At 43.3% G+C, this 14,540-nt stretch overlaps 1 protein-coding gene across 1 annotated transcript in view; it reads left to right on the plus strand.

Annotated features, from left to right (window-relative positions):
• Nucleotides 1–14,540, plus strand: part of RNF157 (ring finger protein 157) — a 102,274-nt gene that overhangs the window by 43,996 nt on the left and 43,738 nt on the right. The window contains 1 exon segment of the mRNA XM_012802979.2: nt 8,472–8,487. Coding sequence (XP_012658433.1) covers nt 8,472–8,487 — 16 coding nt within the window.

Consider the following 14,540-nt stretch of genomic DNA (forward strand, 5'->3'; position numbering starts at 1 on the left):
TTGGCGGGCCCAGGCTGGGGATTCAAACCTGCCACCTTAGGTGTATGTGGCTGGCGCCTTAGCCGCTTGAGCCACAGGCGCCGAGCCATGATTTCTTATCTTTACTAAAAATGAGGAAATTATTTTTCAAAAGCCTCCTCCTAGAGAAAGTTGCTTCCTGTCATTTAATCAATAAATACTGAATACATAAAGACTATTTTATAGTGTGTGGATAACATTATGGTCATCTTTCCAAATACCAAGAAGTATAATAAGATTATAGGTTGTATTGAAAGTTAGTTTTAGCTCTCTCGATTCCAAAGATAATATGAAAACTAGTACCTTTTTTTTGAGACAGAATCTCACTCAGTTGTCCTGGGTAGAGTTTTGGGAGATCATAGTTCACAGCATCCTTAAATCTTTGAGCTCAGTCCCCTTGCCTCAGTCTCCCAAGTAGCTGGAACTACAGGCACCCCCCACAGTGCCTGACTAGTTTTTCTATTTTTAGTAGAGACAGGGGTCTTGCTCTTGCTCAGGCTGGTCTCAAGCTCCTGAGCTCAAGCCATCCACCTAGATCCACCCAGAGTGTTAGGATTACAAGCATGAGCTCCTGGCTAAAACTAATTACTTTTATATGGAGAATAGCATAGGATTTTTTTTTAGTTGTATTAGAACGTAAAATATGAGGCTTAACAGTATCTGTACACCTATAGAAAATAAATTATAAGCAAGAGAACATTGAAAAGCTAGTCAGGTGCTTCTTAGCCCTATAAAGGGGATTTTTGTGTGGCTTCTGTTGTAAGAGTTTCCTGCCCTGAGAGCTCTGTTTTATGGAGTTGGGTTTCTGTGGTAAACAGATCATCAGAGGAGTGGGGTACTGTGATGGTGTGTGTGAACATGTGGGGAGGCCAGTGAGCTGTGCCACTTGAGTACAGTCATACTTCACACTGAGGACACCAGTGATGAGAAGGGTGCTCCAAAGAGTCAAATCTGAACTTTCTTTTTTGAATATAAAATATACCTGCTTTTAATGTATTTATCATTGTTGTTTTTTCTTTACTTTTTTATTGTGAACTATTTATATGTAAGTGTATAAGCCATATGTCTAAAGTTCATTTATTTATTTATTTATTGTTTGAGATAGAATCTCATTCTGTCGCTCTGGGTAGAGTGCTATGGTGTCATCATAGCTCATAGCAACCTCAAACCCTTTGGCTCAAGTGATCTTCTTGCCTCAGCCTCCTGAGTAGTTGGAATTATAGGCGTCCACCATAATAGCTGACTAGTTTTTTCTTTTTCTTTCTTTTTTATTTATTTTATTTTATTTTATTTTATTTATTTATTTTTTGAGATAAAGTCTCAAGCTGTCACCCTGAGTAGAGTGCCATGGCGACATCATAGCTCACAGCAACTTTCAATTTTGGGGCTTCAGTGATCCTTTTGCCTCAGTTTTTTATATTTTAAGTAGAGACATGGTCTTGCTTTTGCTCAGGCTGGTCTCGAACCCATGAGTTCAAGCAATCCACCTGCCTCAGCCTCCCAGAGTGCTAGGATTACAGGCGTGAGCCCTGTGCCCCATCCATATATCTATAAAGAATTATAAAGCAAACACCCTTGTAACCATCACCCAGATCAAGAAATGGAGCATTGCAGCTCCTTACCTTAGTGGTCCTCCTTGGGCCCAACCCTGGTCACATCTCTATTCCTTTTTTAAATAACAGCTTCATTGAGATGTAACTCACTGTGGGTTTCTCCACAGTAGAGTTATCATTTTTACCTTTGTCATTAAGTGTTTAGGGGAAGATACTTTGGAACTACTGTGGATTTTTTCTTCACGTGAAAAACTTCAGCTAAATTTGCTGCTTTCTTTTTTAGCTAAAAGATACTGTGTTGGCTGAGGTCAGTGAAGCAGGCATTACACGTGAGGTCTACTGCAATACTTTGAGACGTGAGATGGTGATCTGGGTTTTATGTGGCATGTAGATATCGTGGTATAGTTCTGTGGATAACAGTTATAGAAAGGTCTTGTGGCCAGGCGTGGTGGTGTGCACGTGTAGTCTCAGCTACTCAGGAGGCTGAGGCAGGAGGATCTTTTGAATGCTGGAGTTGGAGCTCACAGTGGGCTATGATTGTGCTACTACACTCTAGCCTGGGTGGCAGAGCAAGCCCCTGTCTCTAAAAATAAGAATTTCCAAACCAATTTGCTTTGTATATGTACTGGGAGAAGGAAGAAAATCGTTTCTCCTTCTCTCAATTTGGTTTCTACACAAGTTGAGAAGATAGTTTTCCTTAATAATCAATCATTACACTGTACCCTCTGTTGATCCCCCCCCACACCTCTTATACAGTTCATTGATGATTCACTCTTTCCTTCATTCATTTAATATTCTAATGAATACCTCTGATACTCAGGCTAAAGTTAGACAGATAAGATATAGTCCCTGCCAGAGGGAATTGTGTAAGCAGGACACACAAACGTGGGTGGAGGACTGATGAGCAGAGGCACAAGGGGGGCGCCTAACGGGGGCCAGGCCTGTGAGGAGCAGATGATCCAGGAACGTGGGAAGAGACTCAGCAAGAGATAAGGCTGTGGCGCCAGGCCCTGACCCCGGCCTTGCATGCCTTCCTGTGAGCTTTGGACTTTTATCCTGTCAGCGTGGGGAACCAGCTATGGGCTTTAAGCTAGGGGTGGTGGTCAGAGAATGCATACTTTGAATGATCTCTCAGATGACAGTGTATAAGATGAGTTACAGAGTTAGAGGGTAACCAATTGTCCCAGTGAGCTTTGATGGAGGTCTGCCCTTGGGCTGAGGGAGGAATGAAGAGGATCAGATCTGAGGCAGAATCTAAGACACCTAGGTTTTGGTAATTAGAGTATCTTCCAAGCCCTCCCCAAGGACATAGCCAGCTAGAGGGTTTTCTGATTTTATGTGGCAGACCCATTCTAGCATGTCTACTCCTCTAAGCTTCTTGAACTTTCCTGCTGAATATATCTGTGGGTGTTCTGGAATCAATTAGTGTGGTCCATCACATTCCCAAGCTCCAAGAGCTCCCCACCCAGCACATATTAGACCCAGAGCCCTTGCCAAATTCTGTGTCTTAAGACAGTGTCCCCTTATCAACAGGTTTTCCCTCATCAGCTTTATATCCCACCACCTCCAGGGGCCACTCTCTTGTGTCCTCTGGCTCCTGGAGCATCTCTGGCATAAGTCCCCTCCTCACTTTATAGGCCCAGCGGCCCCAGTGGAGCGATTTGGTCCTCATTATGGTGGCTGGAGGCAAGGTAGGGGCAGGCTCTCCAGAGGGCAGGCATTGTCCTGTAAGGCATTTGCCTCACTTGACATTTGTGTAGTGGTCAAGCAAGGGGATGGGGACGGTTTCCTCTGTCTCCCAGGGTGAGGAAGTGTACTACTTTGTAGGCCGAGGAAATCTGGGGTCCATGGTTCTCAAGTAAATATATATGGACATCTTTATCTCAAGTCTTGGAGTTCACTCTTTCCCCACCGGGGCCCTGACCTTGGCATAGTAGATTTGCTTAGACTGAGAATTCATCCTTTTTTTGTTTCTGCCTCTCCTAAAATTAGGTCCTGTGCCTGCAGAAGGTGTCTTTGACTATTAGCAGAGGGGGCTCGCTGACCGTCATAGTTGGATTTAAATTGAAGATTGCTACAGTTGAGACTGTCATTTTCCTTTTTCAAGGAATGGATGGCTCTTAATAACAGCCACCCCATTCCATGGTCCTTGCTGTGACCAGCCAGCACATTAAACTGCCACATGTCTCCTGTCTTCCTTCACCACAGGGAACAACAGCATGCCAGGGACTATCTATGCTCTACGTTGGGTCCTCATTGCCACCTGGCTGGAGAGTGACTCACCCCTAAATCTACAGAGTTCACTGCCTCAGACAACTTCTGATACCACCTGGTTTAGGTCAGGTTTTCTGGGAGGAAAGCTGAGATGGAGATCATCTGGAAAGCTGTTGATTGAAGGAATGCTTTCTAGTGAAGGGGGAGCAATGGGGCAGAGGAGCAAAACCAAGTACAGTCTTGGCAGAACCCCAGTTCATGCTGGTCTCACAGGAAAGCCCTGGGTACAGTACATCCCACAGAGTTGCTCCATCTTGAGACAAAGGGCTGGCCTTTTGCACACTCCCATCAGTCACTGTCTATGGGCTGCCCCTGGGTGGATGGAGAAGCAGAGGGGCTCTCAGATAGGGGGCTCTGGTTCACAGTTGGCTATTTGTGGCCAACACTCTCAGCAGCTTGGGGATAAGTACAAAGACCTGGGAAGAGGGGGTAAGTGGGGCGCCAGCACATAGCTGCTCTCCCACATACTTCTGCTCTTGCTTTTTAATTTAATGGTGAATCTTGGAGATCATTCTAGGTCCATGTACATAGGGTTAAAATTACATTACAGTATAACATATATACTGACAGGTGCCAATCATACATGCACAGTTGCACAAAGTGAACACACTTCTGTGACCAGCCCCCTAGAAGCTCCTCTAATGACCCCTTCACTGTATGCACACACCATAATTTATCTACCCTGTTATTTGTAGGTATTGGGCATTCCACTGTTTGGAGCTTTTGAGCTCTTACATATAGTGCTGCCGTGAACATTCTCCATCGAGGGCGTTTGGTTGAGGTTTTATGAGCAAACCTGTTGGGTCATACCTAGGAGTAGAACTGCTGAGTCACAGCACATGCTGTAGTTGGGACTGCAAACACTCTTCCCTCCAGCACTGTTGAGAGTTCCCAGCACCTGGTATTTTCCATTTTAGCCATTCTTGTTGGGTGTGTAGAATTTTCATTTTCCTGATGACTAATGAGGTCAGGCCATTTGGATTCCTCCTTTGTGAAGTGTCAGTTCAAATCATTCGCCTCCTGTTCTATTAGCTTTTCTGCTTTTTCTTTCTACATAAGGAAATAATAAGGAATATGAGTTGTTTGCCAGATAAATGTATTGCAAAAATCTTCTCCCATCTCGCTGCTTGCCTTTTCACTCTCATAATGGTGTTTTTAGTTGAACAGTTTTAAATATTAATGGAGTCCAGTGTATTAAGTTTCTCTTACATGGTAGTGCTTTTTGTATGCTGTTTCAGAAATCTTTTTACTTGGAAAATCATGAGGATGCTCAAGTTTTCCCCTAGTGTTGTTTTACCTTTCATATTTGGGATTGCCGTCTACCTGGAACTGATGTTTCAATATGGTATGAAGTGGGAACCAGGGTTTTTCTTGTTGCTTAACCAGCACCAATTATTGAAAAAAACATCTATTCTTTTCCCCTCTGCATTGCAGCATTGCCTTTGTCATAAATTAAGTAACAAATATTTGGTTTCTTCCATAAAGAATCCTCTCATTTCCAGCCTTGGAGGGTGGGGGTGAGGCAGGTGAGTAAGCCAGACTGATTGCCAGCATCCTGGGAGACAGCAGGACAGGGGAACTGAAAGGCCTCACCAAGCCTTTTCCCTTCAGTTGTGCCCTTGTCCCTGGGACAGATCCTCTGGGGAAGCAGGTGGGCTCCTGGCTGCATGGACTCTAGGGAAAGATCTAGGGGTCTACGGGCCATTCATGCTGGCTTTCCCAGTCTCCTCTTTCCAGCTGAAATGTGACAGGACAAGGAGTGTCTGGATGCTTGTCACTGTCAGCCAATACACAGAGACAGGGATAGGTCCAGAAAACTTTTTCAGAAGACCTCAGTTCTGGAGAACAGTGAGAGTAGCCTCTGCAAGACTATCCTGTTCTTCCATTCCCAGAATTACAGTTTTATACATAAAGGTTCAAAGCAAAGACCCCATTAACTCTTATTTTATTTTATTTTTTATTTTTTATTTTTTTTTGAGATGGAGCCTCAAGCTATCCCCCCTGGGTAGAGTGCCATGGCATCACGCTCACAGCAACCTCCAACTCCTGGGCTCAAGCGAGTCTCCTGCCTCAGCCTCCCAAGTAGCTGGGACCACAGGTGCCCACCACAGCGCCTGGCCATTTTTTGGTTGCAGCCATCATTGTTGTTTGGCGGGCCCGGGCTGGGGATTCGAACCCGCCACCTCAGGTGTATGTGGCTGGCACCTTAGCCGCTTGAGCCACAGGCGCCGAGCCAACTCTTATTTTAAATGATAATCAACATAACTCAGTAATCTATTATAGCATTTCTAATTCAAAAGTCAATTTCCAAAATCAATCTCCTAAACTATTCAAGATAGGCATCTTAGTTTGATTGCCTTAGTGTGTGGTGTCAGTGTGCGGTGGCTCAGACCTGTGATCCTAGCACTCTGGGAGTCTGAGGTGGGTGGATTGCCCTGAGCTCATGGGTTCAAGACTAGCTTGAGCAAGAGTGAGACCCCTGTCTCTAAAACTAGCCAGGTGTTGTGGCAGGCACCTGTAGTCCCAGCTTCTTGGGAAGCTAAGGCAAGAAGATTGCTTAAGCCCACAAGTTTGAGGTTTCTGTGAGCCACAACGCCATGGCACTCTACCAAGGGCAACAAAGTGAGACTCTGTCTCAAAAAAAAAGAAGGCAGTGCATGTGGCTCAAAGGAGTAGGACACCAGCCCCATATGCCGGAGGTGGTGGGTTCAAACGCAGCCCCAGCCAAAAACTGCAAAAAAAAGAAAAAAAAGATGGGCATCTCTGGGGTGGGACCTAAATTTACAAAAACAGTAAGTATGGGAGACAGGGGTGGTACCTATGGCTCAAAGGAGTAGGGTGCTGGCCCCATATGCTGGAGGTGGCGGGTTCAAACCCAGCTCCAGCCAAAGACTGAAAAAATTAAAAAAATAAAAACCATTCTTTGCATTTCTTTAAAAAAAAAAAAAAAAAGAAAAATGGGAGACAGGAGGTCAAGGTCACATAGGATGTAAAAATGACCAGACCAGCTGAGTCCTGTCAGCCCTAGCCTGACAGAGTGCATCTTATTCTTACTGCATGTGCTTTCATCTCTACACCCCACTATTTGGAACACCCACGGCCTCCAATTTCTTAAGCCCTCTGGGGATTCTGTGGCTTGCATATGTTTCTGCTATTTAGGGTTTTAGCCTTTTCTGTTCTCCTACCAGCAGTTTCTACTTGTCAATGTGTGTGTTTCAGCTTCTCCGTTTTTGTTATCATTTTCTCTCCATTCTCTCTGATCTTGTGATTTTGCACTTTTTTTTTCTTTTTTAATCTCTTTACTCTTATTCCAGTAGCACTTCAGAAGGGAGCAGAGATAAATACATATGTTTAATCTGTTTTTACTGGGAAGTCTATTATAAGCCTTTAAATTCATTTCTTCACATTTTCAAATCTGTGCAGATGGGAGCTGAGAAACACTCTTTGAATTTAAATTTTCTGTTATTTCTCCAAACTTCATCTCAAAATTTGATAACTAATCCCATATATAGCCAATATAAAATATATAAATAATTTATTGCATAAAGTAGAAAGCGAATGAATAAGCAATATAATTTAGGCTTTAAAATCATAGGACAGGATTTTCCTTGACTAAAAATTTTTTAAATTTTACAGCATAATAGCTGTAATGTTATCTTTCCTCTTGCTCAAAAGCAGTTTGCAGTTACCCTGGCTCTTGATTTGCCACTAGGCTCTTATTGTCCCTCTTTGGCTTTCATAATTCCTGTGGCTTTCCTTTGTGTCCACCTGAAGTTGTGCAGGAAGCTGGTTCAGTGAGACTTGATTATTTCAGTAGGCACAAAGTAACTCACTGTGACATCAAGCCACGTCTGACAGGAATGAGTAGAATGTTCTATTGAAACTCAAGCTTTTGGCTTGGCACCTGTGGCTCAAGTGGCTAAGGCGCCAGCCACATACACCTGAGCTGGCGGGTTCGAATCCAGCCCAGGCCCACAAACAACAATGACAGCTGCAACCAAAAAATAGCTGGGTGTTGTGGCGGGAGCCTGTGGTCCCAGCTACTTGGGAGGTGGAGGCAGGAGACTCACTTGAGCCCAGGAGTTGGAGGTTACTGTGATCTATGATGTCACAGTACTCTACCCAGAGCAACAGCTTGAGGCTCTGTCACAAAAAAAAAAAAAAGAGAGAGAGAGAGAGAGAAACTCAAGCTTTTTAGCTTAACAGAATTTTTTTTATTAATCTATATTCAGTTCCACCTCCAGTAAGTGATGTTTTCTTTTAATGCCAAAAGTTCATCTAAATTGGAAGGAAACCTGATTATGTCTAGTACCATCTTGTACAATCACAGAAGAGGATACCAGGCCATTTTTCTAAAGGGACAGTTTAAAATGAGTTCTTTGTCTTTGGATTTAAACAGTTTTGCAGCTCTCTAAGCAGCATCCTGCCCTCTGGGGCTTCCAGCAGAGCCTCTGAGTCACCATCTCAGGCTGTAGAGAATTTGCTCACTTTCCCACCCCTGGACCTGGCCGCACTTCCTTCCCTTTCTGCTTCCGCTAAATGCATGGTGTTCTGTGCCGCTGTGTTTTTTAAAACATTGTAAAGAGTGTTGTGTCATTCTGGAAAGAGCAAAACTCTAGGCATTAGAAACAGATCCATGGTTGTCAGGGACTAAAGTACGAGGAGGGGTCAGCTAGAAAGGGGCACGAGGGGATGTTGGGGGTGATAGAAATGGGTTGTGATGGTGTTTACACAGTTGTGTGTGTTTGTCAACACTCAGCACTGTACACTAAAAAGGGTGAATTTTACAGTATATAAATTATACCTTGGTAAACCTGACTTTAAAAATATGTGTGTCTTGGGAAGGAGTGGCTAATGGAAATGCAGTTGCCCTGTCTGAGGCCTGACACTGGTTAGGCCTTACTAAATATTGTTTCACAAATCCTGAAACAGTAGATGTGTCCCCCAGAGGCTGTGTGTAGACGTGGCAGTGGGAGGGTTGGCCAGGCAGCATTGCCTCTGCATCAGAGCCCTGAGCCAGAGCAGCTAATCCCGGATCTCAGGCACTGGGTGCGTCAGCCCCATGGCTTGCCCAGAAGCTGTGTCTCAGGCCTGTGCTTTGTTTTCCCCATCAGCTTGTTTTCCACTCTGCTGCATAGTTTGTTAGAACGCCAGGGTCACAGCAAGCCAAGGGAGAGCTTGTTCACTCTCATTTCAATTTACACAGTGTCTTCCATTTCCCTTCTCATCATAAACAGAGTATCAAAGAGCCTTGCAGTCCCTGTGGTAGAAATTTACATGTCTTCATGGGAGGTTAGAGGGGAGGCTTGCTGTTCCCAAGTGGTTAAATTCTAATAGAATATAAGGCAGAGTTACAATAATTCTGGATCACCGCAAAATGAGATATGTACTGATTATATGTACTCTAAGAGCTTTGGGATTTGTGGGTAAGAGAATACTTATCAAACTGCTTATATTTCATTTGTATACTCTTTCTCTAAGCTTTCAAAAATGATAGTAATGATGATGGTAATGTTATCACTAATGATGATCACTAATGATAACCTGTATCTTCATAGCACTGGATGGTTTTCAAAACATTTTTACTTACCTGTACTTATCTTAATGACTCTGTAAGATAGACAAGGGCTAGAAATCCCTCTGTACAGATAAGGATGTTGATTCCCAGAGACGTTAAATTACTTGCCCAAAGTCTTGGGTATCAGATAAATGGAAAAACTGAGGCAACTGTATCTTCCGGCTCCTGTTGGCATACTCATCTTATTAAATCACTTCCTTTTTATTCTTAAGTCGTGCATACTGTTCACTGGCAGGACCAGAGAGTTTTAGCTCCTAGTTAAGCTTACTAAATATTGTTTCACAAATCCTTAATTAAAAAACATGTGGTGGTCTATGTTTTTCAGTTATTTTGTGAGCATTAACTGTGCCAGTCTGCCTATTAGTCTGAGGGGCAGGAATTCAGAATCTAGAGTCACCATAAACATGCACTATACTTTCTGAACATCTTACTGTTTGTATCCATTCTGCAAAGGTCTGTCTTCTACATAGACTGGTCTAATCACTAAGAATAACACAAAGATGATTCCAACATGGATTTTGCCCTTGAGTTTATAATTTCACAGAGAAAACCAGACATATACACAAACACTATAATACAAAGGGGGAAGTGAAAAATGAAGTTTCGATACAGACTCACAGAAGCTCAGAGAAGGTAACTTTATAACTTAAGTTTTCCTCACTTAAAATGTACCATTAAACTCAATGCTTGAACTTTTGGTATGTTGTTTAGTGCTGTGTTTCTTAACAAGCTGGAGCACAGAGAACTCTGTGGTATTCAGCAGTGAAACTCTAAAGCATTGGTGTTGTAGGAATTTCCTCGAAATTTCTTTGAAACATACTGAAACCAAGTGTGTTCACTCTTGCCTCTGTTTCCTGTTGTCATCATAGGCCCCATCTTACGGGAAACAATACTTATCGGTGTTGAATTTCAAAGAAAATTTGGTTAATTGTTCAACTTTTAAAGAGTTGCAGATAAACCTTGAGTTTTAATGAAACTATTTTACAAAAGTTATAAAAGTTAAAGACTTCTGGTCTTAACTGTTGGTTACATGTAAACAGCATCCTATACCAGCCTACTTATTCAGTCTCCAAAATGGTCTTTTGAGGCCAATCAAGTAAGTAGTAGCCCTGAGTATTACAGAGATTAATCATACAATTGCTTTATCTTAAAAAAAAAAAAAAAACTGGTTTTGAGACAGGGGTCTCACACTGTTGCCCAGGCTGGAGCAGGAGAGGACACAAACGAACATAAACAATGAGGTTTCGGCCCAGGCTGCAGTGCAGTGGCACAGCTATCCCAGCTTACTGCAACCTCAAACTCTGGCCTCAAGCCATCCTCCTGCCTCTGCCTCCTAAGTAGCCTCCTAAGCTACCAAACCAGGTCATATTAAAATGTTAAATGCTGATGACACTAGAAGTTTATGTCCTCTGCTAATCCATGCCATAATTTTAAAGAGAGGGAGAGCAAATAGCCTGGGCACTTAATGGAAGGAACAAGTACCACAAGGTACAACATTACTTCACCTCCACCACAGTTAAGCCATGGTCCCTGAGCCCAGACCTCCATCTGCACTGTGAGGCGGGGCTGGGACCCTGCAACCACCCTTGTCCATTGCCCACTGCCCCCTGCCCATGGGGGGGTGCTAGAGAGCCCATAGGGCCTGAAGGGAAGGGGCCCTTATGGAACCCAGCAGGGGTACTCTGCCTATCAGCTGCCATTGTTTATGTTTGTTTGCTTGTGTCCCCTCCCACAAGCCGAGAACCACCTAGATTGTACCCCCACGTCAGAAGTCTGAGGCCCAGCTTCAGAGGACCCAGCTAGGATGTGAGGATTCCAGCCTCTGCCCATTGTTCTCTCAGCTCTGGGATGAGGATGAAGCTGCTCCCTGCAGCCTCTTTGTCAGCTCAGTGTCCCCTTCCTACATCTCAGTTCGCTGGTACCCACAAAACCCCTTCCCTATATTAAATTCTCCATATAGTCTTGGCACCTGTAGCTCAGTGTTTAGGGCGCCAGCCACATACCCGCAGGCTGGCGGGTCTAATCCTGGCCCCAGCCAGCAAACAACAGTGACAACTACACCAAAAAAAAAAAAAAATAGCCAGGGGCTTAAGCCCAAGAGTTTGAGTAGTGAGACTCTATCTCAAAATAAATAAATAAATAAATAAATAAATACATTCTCCATATAAACAATTGGTGTGGTACCTGTTTTCCTGAGTGGACCTTGACTAATATAACCTTTAATCTCATAAATTTTGAGGTAGCTCTTATTTATTTATTTATTTATTTGAGACAGAGTCTCACTATGTCACCCTCAGTAGAGTACTGTGGCATCATAGCTCACAGGAATCTCAAACTCTTGGGCTTAAGCGATTCTCTTGCCTCAGCCTCCCAAGTAGCTGGGACCGCAGGTGTCCGCCACAATGCCTGGCTATTTTTTGTTGTGGTTGTCATAGCTGTTTAGCTGGCCCAGGCCAGGTTCAAACCCGCTAGCCTCGGTGTATATGGCCAGCACCGTAACCACTGTGCTACAGGCATCGGGCCTGAAGTAGCTCTTACTCAGCATATCTTCCTTATACAGAAGTCCATGCTTAGTAGGCAGACCAGTTTGTCTAAAATCACATAACCAGATGCTGGCCTGGATGGAAAGAGAAGGGAACACTTTTACACTGCTGGTGGGACTGCAAACTAATACAACCTTTTTGGAAGGACATATGGAGAATCCTCAGAGAACTCAAATTAGACCTCCCATTTGATCCAGCAATCCCATTACTGGGCATCTACCCAGAAAAAAAAAATCCTTTTGTCATAAGGACATTTTCACTAGACTGTTTATCACAGCTCAATTTATAGTGACCAAAATGTGGAAACAACCTAAATGCCCACCAACCCAGGAATGGATTAACAAGCTGTGATATATGCATACCACAGAATACTATTCAGTCACTAAAAAACATGGGGACTTTACACTTTCTATATTAACCTGGATGGAGATGGAACACATTCTTCTTAGTAAAGCATCACAAAAATGGAAGAGTAAGTGTCCAATGTACTTAATTCTAATATGTAGACAGTAGATGACCTAACACAAGGGGTGGGATAGAGGAATGAGGGAAAGAGAGAAGGGAGGCAGGAGGGAGTTGGGGGCCACAGTGAATGGCACACCTCTTGGGGGCAGGACACAAGTATAAGAGGGACTTTACCTAACAAATGTAATCAGTGTAACCTAATTCTTGTACCCTCAATGGATCCCAAACAATTAAAAAAAAAAAAAGTATAAAGAGCTACACACAAAAAAAATAAATAAAATCACATAACCAGGATTCCCAGACCTAACACCTACACCCTCTACTTACAGATCCTGTGCTCTTTCCATTTCATCTCCATATTTCTATTTTTGAGACAGAGTCTCACTTTGTCATCCTTGGTAGAGTGCTTGTGGTATCACAGCTCACAGCAACCTCAGACTCTTGGGCTCAAGCAATTCTCTTGCCTCAGCCTCCCAGGTAGCTGTGACTACAGGCGCCCACCATGACACTTGGCTATTTTTTGAGCCGGGGTCTTGCTCTTGCTCAGGCTGGTCTCTGAGCTCCTGAGCTCAGGCAATCCACCCGCCTCACAGTGCTAGGATTACAAGCATGAGCCACCTCACTCAGCCCTGAACTTTTTCTTTTTTTGTTGATAATTTTATATTTAACAGAAGAATTCAATTCCCATATACCCTTCACTCAGCTTCCCCTAAGGTTAACTAACATGTTACATAACCATAACACATTTATGCAAACTAAAAATTAACACAGATACATTTGTATCTTGAAAACTATAGACTTTATTAGGATTTTACCAGTTTCTCCACTAATGTGCTTTTTCAGTTCCAGGGTCTAACCCAGGATGCCACATTACCTTTGCTTGTCATGCCTCCTTTACCTCCTCTAATCTGTGACAGTTCCTCAGTTTTTCCTTGTTTTTTGTGACCTTGAAAATTTTGAGATGTACTGCTTAGGTATTTTTTTAGAACTTCCCTTGACTTGGATTTGTTCAATGTTTTCTTCTGACACTTCACAAGACCAGCATTATGGATCTGGGGGAAGAATACCACAGGGTCAGTGCCCTTCTCGTCACACCATATTGGGGGTACGTGATAGCACGTGACTTACTCCTGGGATGGCAACTTCCATCACTTGGTCAGGGTGGTGTAGGCTTATCTACTATAAATCTTCTCCTCCCCATAATGTACTTGTTAGAAGCCAGTCACTAAATCCTCTTGCTGAACTTTAGACTTCCCACATAATTATGGAGCTGTGCTTTCTTTACAGATTATTAACCAGCATAAAATAATCTTTAGATTTACGGCCAGGCTGAGAGTTGTAAACTTGGAAGCCAGACTAACGATATTAGGAGACACATTGCACCATCCTTGCTTTGCACCTTGTTAAAATGTGGGGCAATTTTTGGTCGCAGAAAGCTTGTGGTTAATGCTAAGACACCTATTTCTTCTTGAGGGACTGAAATCACCTCTGACAAATCTTGAGAGATAGTCAGGGGTCTTAATGTCATGTGGGACATCAGTAAAAAGAGGAAGTCCCATAGATATGGCTCATGCGGTGGAGATTTACAAGGGGGACCTGAGGAGCAGTGGGTGATGGGATGGAGAGACACAGACATCTCAGGTAAGAGGGCGTAGGACGGGGGAGGAGGGGAGGGAAGCCAGTGGCATAACTTTCCCTTGGAGTTGGACTCTGTGTATAATACAGTGTGGACATCCGTGTTTTGTCTCTAAGGTTCACCATCTTCTACAACTTACAGTTCTAGCCGCACGATTTCATTATATGCAGTATTTAAATGAGCTTAGACTTTCATAAAAGCCAGAAAAAGAAGTTCAAATGAGTTTATATAACCTTGGCTACCCACTGCTATTGGTGGGGGTGGGAGGGGATTCAGAAAAACAAGAGCTCTCAAGAGTTTTGGAAGCTTAGCAGGGGAAACTAAAGCAAATGCTGCCTTGTTAAATGAGCTACAGGATACGTTTTTCTACCTGGGTTTCCACATATTTTTTATGTGTAAACAGACAGTGGGCCAGGCTCATTTAGAAATTAAAATGATCAGACATACATGTATGCTGTGGATTTTTTTTTTTT

The sequence above is a fragment of the Otolemur garnettii genome, unplaced genomic scaffold (assembly GCF_000181295.1).
Source record: "Otolemur garnettii isolate 467f Iridium unplaced genomic scaffold, OtoGar3 scaffold00018, whole genome shotgun sequence".
In the NCBI taxonomy this organism is placed as follows: Eukaryota; Metazoa; Chordata; class Mammalia; order Primates; family Galagidae; genus Otolemur; species Otolemur garnettii.